Genomic DNA, 12,466 nt, shown 5'->3' on the forward strand with positions numbered 1-12,466 from the left:
GTTATGATAAATTAGGCATTGCTGTGCACTGTTGGCATAGGCCTATAGATAAAACATTTTGTTCTCCAGTGCAGTTCTAAAATTAGATAATTTTTTTCTCCCCATTTTTGATTATCATGCGAGTACTCGAACAGTCAAAACATTTCAAATGCCCATTCCTACCCTAATAATAGTTTTAACAACTACACTGCTCAAAAAAATAAAGGGAACACTTAAACAACACAATGTAACTCCAAGTCAATCACACTTCTGTCAAATCAAACTGTCCACTTAGGAAGCAACACTGATTGACAATACATTTCACATGCTGTTGTGCAAATGGAATAGACAAAAGGTGGAAATTATAGGCAATTAGCAAGACACCCCCAATAAAGGAGTGGTTCTGCAGGTGGTGACCACAGACCACTTCTCAGTTCCTATGCTTCCTGGCTGATGTTTTGGTCACTTTTGAATGCTGGCGGTGCTTTCACTCTAGTGGTAGCATGAGACGGAGTCTACAACCCACACACGTGGCTCAGGTAGTGCAGCTCATCCAGGATGGCACATCAATGCGAGCTGTGGCAAGAAGGTTTGCTGTGTCTGTCAGCGTAGTGTCCAGAGCATGGAGGCGTAACCCGGAGACAGGCCAGTACATCAGGAGACGTGGAGGAGGCCGTAGGAGGGCAACAACCCAGCAGCAGGACCGCCTCCTCCGCCTTTGTGCAAGGAGGAGCACTGCCAGAGCCCTGAAAAATGACCTCCAGCAGGCCACAAATGTGCATGTGTCAGCATATGGTCTCACAAGGGGTCTGAGGATCTCATGTTGTTTAAGTGTTCCCTTTATTTTTTTGAGCAGTGTATTTAGGTTGATCTATGTTACTTTACTTACATGCTATCGTGTATGGCGGAGACTGATGTATCTGCTGCTTTGTCATGGTCAACTGACTGTGTGTGGCTTTGTTGGTATGTGGTACTGCTGAACAGGGGACTATGTGTACACAAAGGTTAAGCTCTCCACTTCACTGGGGAACTAACTCTACATGATGATTTCTCTGGCCTGCAGGCAATGTCATTATCTCAGCTCCGTCAACAGCGCACACACAAACATGCATGGTAGCATGTAGGCTCTTCTGAATGTATTTCAACCCCCCCTCCACTGCTCCATGTTAGTGATGTCTGTCTGCTCCTCAGGCCTGTTAATGTCAAGCTGAGACACATTTGTCTTGTTCCAGGTGATGGGGACTGAAATATTTACCGTCTACAATGCCTTTCTCTGCAGATGTATTAATAGTTTTGCATGTTTAGAAGAAAACAAAACCCTTTCCCAGTACACCAATATGTCAGTGTGTATGATTGTGTAAGAGTTGTTTTGGTCTGGTTTCTGTCACGTTAGAGGCAGAACAAGGGGGATAAGAGAGCCCAGAAGAATCTGCTCAGAGCGCCCCTGAGGGTTAAACTATGTAATGTTTACAGAAATGTTTTGACTTTCATATGGTCCCAATTAAACACAGCAATGGATTCACAAGGCCCCAGTGTTGTTTCTATAGCAACAAACAAACAAGCACACTGGAGATTCCTTCCCAGTTCTATGGGGAAGTTGGGGACAAGACCAAACTTCTGTGCCAAGCGATACTCTCCCTCATTGAACAGAGAGTAAATAATATACCCTTTTCACCGAGCAGTTTCTCTCATTATGTAACACCTAGTCATGGGCTTAAAGGGAAGGGGTATGGTTCTCATGTATCATTCCATCAAGAGCTTTAATGTAACTCTCATGTTGCGCTGAAGGCAGTGAGTTGTTTACTTGTTTCCTGTCTTTTGGTTCCAAACAAAGCAGTTTGTGAGGGATTCGCTTCAAACTTATTGTGAACTGTGCTGTTTGATCTCTGTTTCAGATTGTTTTTTTGTTGTTTTTTGACAGGAAGCTCTCCCTCCTCCCCCACCTCCTCCCCCACAATCTTCAGCGCTGGGAGCAGCAGCCTCGTTGGCTGCTGGTCAGAGACCTTCCCCAAGCACAAGCGACCAGAGTGGGAGACAAAGACCTACAGTGTGAGTATACACACACATACACACAGATGTACATGTAACACCCTTCCATGTATAAAGTACCAGCACACTAAACCAGAGGGAACATGCTGTTTAAGAGCATGTTCCACACATGGCTAGGGTGTGGGGCCGTCTAATGTGTTCTGGGAGTTCTCCAAGCCTCTAAATGACCGCTCAGCTGTCAGTGTGGAACACCAGAGGTTTCACCCTTCACCCCAGAGCACAGGTGAAGGGTGAAAGGTCAACCGCTGTGGGGTATGGAGTCTCCTGGGTCCTATCAGAGATCCTGCTTGTGACCCTGGACCTCTCACATCATTACTCCTTTGAGAGACTCCAGACACCTGATAGGAATTAGATACGGGTCACCTCCCCAAAGTGAGTGTGTTTGTGTGTTTCTGCATTTTTCTTAATTTCCACCTCCCTGACACCAGTGAAAGTGTCTATGCTGTCTGTCAGCAGTTGTTCTTTAAAGCCTCTTCCCCTCTGAGGTTCTTGGAGATGTGACTTTCCCACTCCCTTTACAGCACCTCACTGGAGCCCTGCCACAGCTGTGCCATGCAGAACGTTACCATAGTATTCCTCTACACCAGTGATGGGGTGAACTCATGAGGGGCCGTAGTGGCTCCCCGGTCTACGTACCCACATCCATATACAGTGGGGCAAAAAAAGTATTTAGTCAGCCACCAATTGTGCAGGTTCTCCCACTTAAAAAGATGAGAGAGGCCTGTAATTTTCATCATAGCTACACTTCAGCTATGACAGACAAAATGAGAAAAAAAATCCAGAAAGTCACATTGTAGGATTTTTAATGAATTTATTTGCAAATTATGGTGGAAAATAAGTATTTGGTCAATAACAAACGTTTATCTCAATACTTTGTTATATACCCTTTGTTGGCAATGACAGAGGTCAAACATTTTTCTGTAAGTCTTCACAAGGTTTTCACACACTGTTGCTGGCATTTTGGCCCATTCCTCCATGCAGATCTCCTCTAGAGCAGTGATGTTTTGGGGCTGTTGCTGGGCAACACGGACTTTCAACTCCCTCCAAAGATTTTCTATGGGGTTGAGATCTGGAGACTGGCTAGGCCACTCCAGGACCTTGAAATGCTTCTTACGAAGCCACTCCTTCGTTGCCCGGGCGGTGTGTTTGGGATCATTGTCATGCTGAAAGACCCAGCCACGTTTCATCTTCAATGCCCTTGCTGATGGAAGGAGGTTTTCACTCAAAATCTCACGATACATGGCCCCATTCATTCTTTCCTTTACACGGATCAGTCGTCCTGGTCCCTTTGCAGAAAAACAGCCCCAAAACATGATGTTTCCACCCCCATGCTTCACAGTAGGTATGGTGTTCTTTGGATGCAACTCAGCATTCTTTGTCCTCCAAACACGACGAGTTGAGTTTTTACCAAAAAGTTATATTTTGGTTTCATCTGACCATATGACATTCTCCCAATCTTCTTCTGGATCATCCAAATGCTCTCTAGCAAACTTCAGACGGGCCTGGACATGTACTGGCTTAAGCAGGGGGACACGTCTGGCACTGCAGGATTTGAGTCCCTGGCGGCGTAGTGTGTTACTGATGGTAGGCTTTGTTACTTTGGTCCCAACTCTCTGCAGGTCATTCACTAGGTCCCCCCGTGTGGTTCTGGGATTTTTGCTCACCGTTCTTGTGATCATTTTGACCCCACGGTGTGAGATCTTGCGTGGAGCCCCAGATCGAGGGAGATTATCAGTGGTCTTGTATGTCTTCCGTTTCCTAATAATTGCTCCCACAGTTGATTTCTTCAAACCAAGCTGCTTACCTATTACCTATCAGTCTTCCCAGCCTGGTGCAGGTCTATAATTTTGTTTCTGGTGTCCTTTGACAGCTCTTTGGTCTTGGCCGTAGTGGAGTTTGGAATGTGACTGTTTGAGGTTGTGGACAGGTGTCTTTTATACTGGTAACAAGTTCAAACAGGTGCTATTAATACAGGTAACGAGTGGAGGACAGAGGAGCCTCTTAACCTCTACTTCATCACCATCCCTGATCCGGGAGCATCCTCATCAGTAAAAAGCTGACTAGCATAGCTTAGCATAGCGCCACAAGTAATACTAGCATATAAATATCATGAAATCACAAGTCCAATACAGCAAATGAAAGATACACATCTTGTGAATCCAGCCATCATTTCTGATTTTTAAAATGTTTTACAGCGAAAACAATGTATTTCTATTAGCTAACCACAATAGCAAAAGACTCAACCGCATATTTTCACAATTTTTTTACCGCATAGGTAGCTATCACAAAACCGACCAAATAGAGATATAATTAGTCACTAACCAAGAAACAACTTCATCAGATGACAGTATTATAACATGTTATACAATAAATCTGTTTTGTTCGAAAATGTGCATATTTGAGGTATAAATCATAGTTTTACATTGCAGCTACAATCACAAATAGCACCGAGGCAGCCAGAATAATTACAGAGAGCAACGTGAAATACCTAAATACTCATCATAAAACATTTATGAAAAATACATGGTGTACAGCAAATGAAAGATAAACATCTTGTGAATCCAGCTAATATTTCAGTTTATTTTTTATTTTTTTTATCCCCTTTTCTCCACAATTTTCGTGGTATCCAATCGCTAGTAATTACTATCTTATCTCATCGCTACAACTCCCGTACGGGCTCGGGAGAGACGAAGGTCGAAAGCCATGCGTCCTCCGAAGCACAACCCAACCAAGCCGCACTGCTTCTTTAACACAGCGCGCCTCCAACCCGGAAGCCAGCCGCACCAATGTGTCGGAGGAAACACCGTGCACCTGGCCCCCTTGGTTAGCGCGCAATGCGCCCGGCCCGCCACAGGAGTCGCTGGAGCGCGATGAGACAAGGATATCCCTACCGGCCAAACCCTCCCTAACCCGGACGACGCTAGCCCAATTGTGCGTCGCCCCACGGACCTCCCGGTCTCGGCCGGCTGCGACAGAGCCTGGGCGCGAACCCAGAGACTCTGGTGGCGCAGTTAGCACTGCGATGAACTGCCCTAGACCACTGCGCCACCCGGGAGGCCCTATTTCAGATTTAAGTGTTTTACAGCGAAAACACAATATAGCATTTAATTAGCTTACCACTATAGTCAAGCACACAACCACATTTATTCACCGCATAGATAGCATTCGCAAAAACCAGCAAAATATATCAAATTGATCACTAACCTTGACCAACTTCATCAGATGACAGTCTTATAACATCATGTTAAACAATACACTTATGTTTTGTTCAAAAATGTGCATATTTTGAGCTGCAAACCGTGGTTATACGTTATGAATATGTAGCATCGATTCACCAAATTATCCGGAGATATTTTGGACAGTCACCTAATCTGACCAAAGAACTCATCATAAACTTTACTAAAAAATACATGTTGGACAGCAAATGAAAGATACACTAGTTCTTAATGCAATCGCCGTGTTAGATTTTAAAAAAAAAATAACTTTACCATAACAAACAGCTTACGTTATAGCGAGACAGCGCCCGCAATAAGGGCGGAAAATAGGACTAAACTTTTTCCACAGAAATACATCATAAATGGTTCCTACTTTTGCTGAGCTTCCATCAGAATCTTGTACAAGGAGTCCTTGGTCTAGAATAAATCGTTGTTTGGTTTTAGAATGTCCTCTTCTCCTGTCGAATTAGCAACCATATCTAGCCAAGTGGCGCGAAGATGTCCATCTTCTCTCGACGCAAAACTCCCGATAAACGTTGAATAATCTGATAAAACTCGATTGAAATAACATACTTTACGATGATATTATCACATGTATCAAATAAAATCAAAGCCGGAGATATTAGCCGTGTATACCGAAAGCTTTTCAGAAGGCAATCTGGGGTTCCTTCTCACGCCTTCGAAGACAATGAAATTTCCAGACACGTCATTCCAAAAGCTCTTGTTCGACCTCAGATCAAGCTAGACACGCCATTCCACCTCCCACTGCCTGTTGACATCTAGTGGAAGGCGTATGTAGTGCATGTATATCCATAGATTTCAGGCAATTGAATAGGAAGGCCCTGGAACAGGGCCTCGATTTCAGATCTTTCACTTTCTGTCAGGAAGTTTGCTGCAAAATGAGTTCTGTTTTACTCACAGATATAATTCAAACGGTTTTAGAAACTTGTGTGTTTTCTATCCAATAGTAATATTAATATGCATATTGTACGATCTAGAATAGAGTACGAGGCAGTTTAACTTGGGCACGATTTTTTACAAAGTGGAAACAGCGCCCCCATATTGACAAGAAGTTAAAGTAGAAGTTACAGGTCTGTGAGAGCCAGAAATCTTGCTTGTTTGTAGGTGACCAAATACTTATTTTCCACCATAATTTGCAAATAAATTCATAAAAAATCCTACAATGTGATTTTCTGGATTTTCTTTTCTCATTTTGTCTGTCATAGCTGAAGTGTACCTATGATGAAAATTACAGGCCTCATCTTTTTAAGTGGGAGAACTTGCACAATTCGTGGCTGACTAAATACTTTTTTGCCCCACTGTACACACCGGCAATCAGAGCCAGCCCTAGCCTAATTTCCTGCAATTCTACACATTTTGCCGTGGGGTGGAGAGAAGATTTTGCGATTTTATAACTAAGTTTATGAAATACTACTCGTTTTGCCATGTGGCGTAGAGGGATTTTTTCTTTTTTTAAAGTTAATTTCCTGCATTTTACACATTTTGAGTGACTAACAAAATCAATGGGGGCCCCCCGGTCGGTAATTAGACCATGATTAATACAATATACAGTGCAATCGGAAAGTATTCAGACCCCTTAGCTTTTTCAAAATGTTGTTACGTTACAGCCTTATTCTAAGATGTATTCATTTACATAATGATAAAGCAAAAATATGTTTTTAGAAATTTTGGCAAATCTATAAAAATAAACTGAAATATCAAGTTTAGAATTCAGACCTTTACTCAATACTTTGTTGATGCACCTTTGGCAGCAATTGCATCCTCAAGTCTTCTTGGGTGTGACGCTACAAGCTTGGCACACGTGTATTTGGGGAGTTTCTCCCATTCTTCTCTCCAGATCCTCTCAAGCGCTGTCAAGTTGGATGGGGTGTGTTGCTGCACAGCTATTTTCTGGTCTCTCCAGAGATGTTCAATTGGGTTTAAGTCCAGGCTCTGGCTGAGCCTCTCAAGGACTTTGAGACTTGTCCCAAAGACACTCCTGTGTTGTCTTGGCTGTGTGCTTAGGATTATTGTTATGTTGGAAGGTGAACCTTCACCCCAGTCTGAGGTCCTGAGCGCTCTGGAGCAGGTTTTCATCGATCTCTGTACTTTGCTCCGTTGATCTTTGCCTCGATCCTGACTTGTCACCCAGTCCCTGCCGCTGAAAAATATCCCCACAGCATGATGACACTGCCACCATCATGCGTCACCGTAGGGATGGTCCCAGATTTCCTCCAGACGTGACGCTTGGCATTCAGGCCAAAGAGGTCAATCTTGGTTTCATCAGACCAGAGAATCTTGTTTCTCATCGTCTGAGAGTTCTTTAGGTGCCGTTTTGGCAATATCCAAGTGGGCTGTCATGTGCCTTTTACTGAGGAGTGGCTTCCGTCTGGCCACTCTACCATAAAAGCCTGATTGGTGGAGTGCTGCAGAGATGGTTGTGCTTCTGGAAGGTTCTCCCATCTCCACAGAGGAACTCTGGAGAGATGATGGCACCGGAGGTGATGACTGCTGTTTTACGGGCTCCTAATCAACTGTACTATTTATTTATTTATTTTAATTCTCGCATTGTTTGTACCTCATTTTGTACATAATGTTGCTGCTACTGTCTCTTATGACTGAAAAGAGCTTCTGGACATCAGAACAGCGATGACTCACCTCGACAAATATTTTTTCTTTAAGAAGTCCAATGTGAAGGAAATACTGCTTTGTCAAGACGTGGCCCAAATCCCTGTCATCAGCATGAAGAAAAAATGGGGGAGGAGGGCAGGATGCCTTGTAAGAATTAGCCGACGAGTAGGTAAACCACCATTACCCTCCGTATTATTGGCCAACGTTCAATCATTGGAAAACTAGACGATCTACGATTTAAGAGTATCCTACCAACGGGACACATAAGATATTGCAGTTTTAGTTTCACCGAGACGTGGCTGAACGACAACACGGATAATATAGAGCTGGCTGGTTTCTCCATGCATCGGCAGGACAGAGCAGCTATGTCTGGTAAGATGAGGGGGCGGGGGTGTGTCTATTTGTCAATAACTGCTTTATCAATAACAGCAAAATGTCAAGGAGTCTGAATACTTCCCGAATGCACTGTAGTTAGTCTAGCAAGCACTGTAGCTGACTAACTTGGTTGACTGTCAGAAACCATGTTTCCATCCACAGTTTATATGCGACAGCTGTGATGGAAACAGGAAGTTTTTGTTCAATTTTATAAATGCAGACAGCATTTGTTCGTTAGACATGGTGGGATCTTTTTGTCTAAAATTAATTATGCGATAAATGGCGGTGGAAATGTGATGTGAATATAACAACCATTTCGAAAGAAGAATGGGAGTCACTCAATGATATGTTCTGTGTACCTGCCACTACAACTCGGGAAACCGTACACTTTATTAGGCGCCAGATGAAATAAGTTATGATGAACTTCACAGGGTGGTGAAAGTGCACAGTGATCTTGATGCTCCTTTCCAATAAATATTGAGGGTCTTATTCTGTTGACATGATTATGGATGCCTGACTGCCATTTGACAAATGAAAAATATTCTCACTCTTATCCATAATGTCATCATGTAGACCAGCCTACCCGCGCTGTATCTGTGAGCTGTGTTGGCTAGAGCACACATGCCAAGACCAGTGTAGTCCTACATTTAAAATAACACATAAAAATGTAAGATCAGAGTTGGCACATTTGCTTTTTTGCGCAACAGTTTTTTTTTGACAACTATCGGTAGAGTTGAAAATGCGATGGAAGCACAGATTTTTATTTGGTTCTTAAACTTAAGCTAAAAAGTACAACATCAGTTTGGTGGAAACTCCACTGATGGGAAAATTACAATTTTCTTTATGCAGATTTTTTTTTATTAAACATTTGCATTTTTAATTGTTGAATATTTGTTTTACTTTTTTGGGGGGGTAATTGATCTGCGGGCCTACAAAAGGGGCTGCCACTTGCCTATCCCTGCTCTACAAACATATAGTGTGGCTTTCTCTGAACTATTGGAAGACCAGTCCAGAGGGGAATGTCCATCTCGATCAGCCAGTAAGTGCCTACTAGAAAGAGAGGGGAAATGTTGATGGATATACTGTAGCCTGTGGAAGGGGGGTGCATTTTGCTCATGTCACAGACGAGATGTTCTGAATCCACAACATGTCTGATTCATTTCCTCCTGAGGTTAATTGGACAGTCCCTGTGTCGATGGCCACGTGTGTGTGTTTGATGTGTCCCATCTCTCTCTCCCCCCACTGCAGCTACGTGGCCCTGTTTCCCTACACCCCCCGTAAGGAGGATGAGTTGGAGCTGAGGAAGGGAGAGATGTTCCTGGTGCTGGAGCGCTGTCAGGACGGATGGTTCAAAGGCACCTCCATGCACACTGGCAAGATAGGAGTGTTCCCCGGCAACTACATGAGCCCTGTCAGCAGGTCTGTCACACACAGACCGTACGCATGCACACACACATATACACTACATGACCAAAAGTATGTGGACTGGGCTCGGACTCGTCGAACATCTCATTCCTTTGCTGTTATAACCGCCTCAAGTTCTTCCACACTGATCTTAACCAACCATTTCTGTATGGACTTTGCTTTGTGCATGGGGGCGTTGTCATGCTGAAACAGGCAAGGGCCTTCCCCAAACTGTTGCCACAAAGTTTGGCTCCCGAGTGGTGCAGCGGTGTAAGGCACTGCATCACAGTGCTAGAGGCGTCACTACAGACCATGGTTCGATCCCGGGCTTTATCACAACTGTCCGTGATCGGGAGTCTCATAGAGCGGCGCACAATTGACCCAGTGCCGTCCGGGTTAGGGGAGAGCTTGGCCGGGGTAGGCTGTTATTGTAAAATAAGAATTTGTTCTTAACTGACTTGCCTAGTTAAATAAAAGGTTAAATCAAAGTTGGAAGCAGAAAATCACCTAGAATGTCATTGTATGCTGTAGCATTAAGATGTCCCTTCACTGGAACTAAAGCGCCTAGCCCGAACCATGAAAAACAGCCCCAGACCATTATTCCTCCTCCACCAAACTTTACAGTTGGCACAATGCAATGGGGCAGGTAGTGTTCTAGATTCATCCAGATTCATCAGTCGGACTGCCAGATGGTGAAGCATGATCCATCACTCAACGCGTTTCCACTGCTCCAGAGTCCAATGGCGGCGAGCTTTACACCATTCCAATCGGCGCTTGTTATTGCGCATGGTGATCTTAGTCTTGTGTGCGGCTGCTCAGCCATGTAAACCCATTTCATGAAGCTCCCAACAAAGTTATTTTGCAGACGTTGTTTCCAGAGACAGTTTGGAACTCGGTAGTGAGTGGTGCAACCGAGGATAGTTCATTTTTACACGCTTTAGCACTCGGTGGCCCTGTTCTGTGAGCTTGTGTGACCTACCACTTTGACGAACCGACTTGTTGGAAAGGTGGCATCCTATGACGGTAAAGCCATTCTACTGCCAATGTTTGTCTATGGAGATTGCATGGCTGTGTGCTCGACTTTAAAGAGACATGGATTGTTTATGTTCAGAGGGTAGTGCTGAGCGATTAGTGCTTTTTGAGGTTGTTTCGGTTCGGTTATTAGAGTCACTGTTTTCAACTTCGGTTTCTATAAAACATTTTTTTTTACATGAAATGCATTAGGAAATAAAGATGTTACATAGATTTAAAAAACTACATTTTAATGGAAATTGCAAGGCCAAAAATGGTCAACCATAGTCTCTGATCAGGTCCACATCAATAAAAAAATAGGAAATTGCTATGAAATAATAAAATATTTCAGTTGTGAATATTACTTAATTTATATTTGATTACTTCATTCCTTAAAGTAATCATCTGCTCAGGCAGTTGCAGTCAGCCAGCCAGCCAGGCCATCTAATGTTTTGTGCTCCCCATACTGTACTGTCTTTAGTCATCCTAGTTAGCTAGCCTGCCTAATTATGCTGCAGAGCTGTCTGACGATATAATTTTACTAGTTCTTCAAAGTAGATTAGGCATACTTTCACAAACTGTCTCTCTCATCGTTGTGTACATTCCTCTCTCATGCGGTCTATGCTGTATCAGTCCAAAGATCTATATAATGACGAGAGATGCTCATATCTCCGCCCAAACAATCGGAGTCGTTGTCCCAAAGGCGGAAAGGCAGACGACGAGCTTCGATACAAAATAAGGCCATAGAAACGCATTGGGCTTATTTTGGACAGAGTTTGGCAAGGGTGAAACCTCTCACTTCACCTATTCCTCTCTGATCTGGAAAAAAACTGGAGCAATGGATTATGGTCAATGTAGTTAATTACATTGTCCGAACTGTGAGACGCCTAAGACAGTGCTACAGGGAGACAGGATGGACAGCTGATCGTCCTTGCAGTGGCAGACCACGTGTAACAACACCTGCACAGGATCGGTACATCCAAACATCATACTTGCGGGACAGGTACAGGATGGCAGTCCAGTGCTCACACTGTCAGGAATATTCTGAGAGAGGCTGGGTTGAGGGCTTGTAGGCCTGTTGTAAGGCAGGTCCTCATCAGACATCACCGGTAACAGCGTTGCCTATGGTTACAAACCCACTGTTGCTGGACCAGACAGGACTGGCAAAAAGTGCTCTTCACTGACGAGTCGCAGGTTTGTCTCACCAGCGGTGATGGTCGTATTTGCGTTTATCGTAGAAGGAATGAGCGTTACACCGAGGCCTCTACTCTGGAGTGGGATCGATTTGGAGGTGGAGGGTCCGTCATGGTCTGGGGCGGTGTGTCACAGCATCATCTGACTGAGCTCGTTGTCATTGCAGGCAATCTCAACGCTGTGCGTTACAGGGAAGACATCCTCCTCTCTCATGTGGTACCCTTCCTGCAGGCTCATCCTGACATGACTCTACAGCATGACAATGCCACCAGCCATACTGCTCGTTCTGTGCGTGATTTCCTGCAAGACAGGAATGTCAGTGTTCTGCCATGGCCAGCTAAGAGCCCGGATCTCAATCCCATTGAGCACGTCTGGGACCTGTTGGATCGGAGGGTGAGGGCTTGGGCCATTTCCCCCCCAGAAATGTACGACAACTTGCAGGTGCCTTGGTGGAAGAGTGGGGTAATATCTCACAGCAAATCTGGTGCAGTCCATGAGGAGGAGATGCACTGCAGTACTTAACCTCTCTTGGGCAAGTGAGACGGTAGCGTCCCACCTCTACAGCAGCCAGTGAAACTGCTGGGCGCCAAATTCAAATATAAAGATTC

General features: G+C 44.3%; 1 protein-coding gene across 2 annotated transcripts in view; it reads left to right on the forward strand.

Moving 5' to 3' along the window:
* Positions 1 to 12,466, forward strand: part of LOC129869662 (E3 ubiquitin-protein ligase SH3RF1-like) — an 80,279-nt gene that overhangs the window by 55,384 nt on the left and 12,429 nt on the right. For both annotated transcript variants that reach the window (XM_055944286.1, XM_055944287.1), the window contains exons 7-8: positions 1,901 to 2,028; positions 9,498 to 9,668. In XM_055944286.1, the coding sequence (XP_055800261.1) occupies positions 1,901 to 2,028; positions 9,498 to 9,668 (299 nt within the window). The remainder of the gene's footprint in view (positions 1 to 1,900; positions 2,029 to 9,497; positions 9,669 to 12,466) is intronic.

The sequence above is a fragment of the Salvelinus fontinalis genome, chromosome 14, assembly GCF_029448725.1.
Source record: "Salvelinus fontinalis isolate EN_2023a chromosome 14, ASM2944872v1, whole genome shotgun sequence".
Taxonomy (NCBI): domain Eukaryota; kingdom Metazoa; phylum Chordata; class Actinopteri; order Salmoniformes; family Salmonidae; genus Salvelinus; species Salvelinus fontinalis.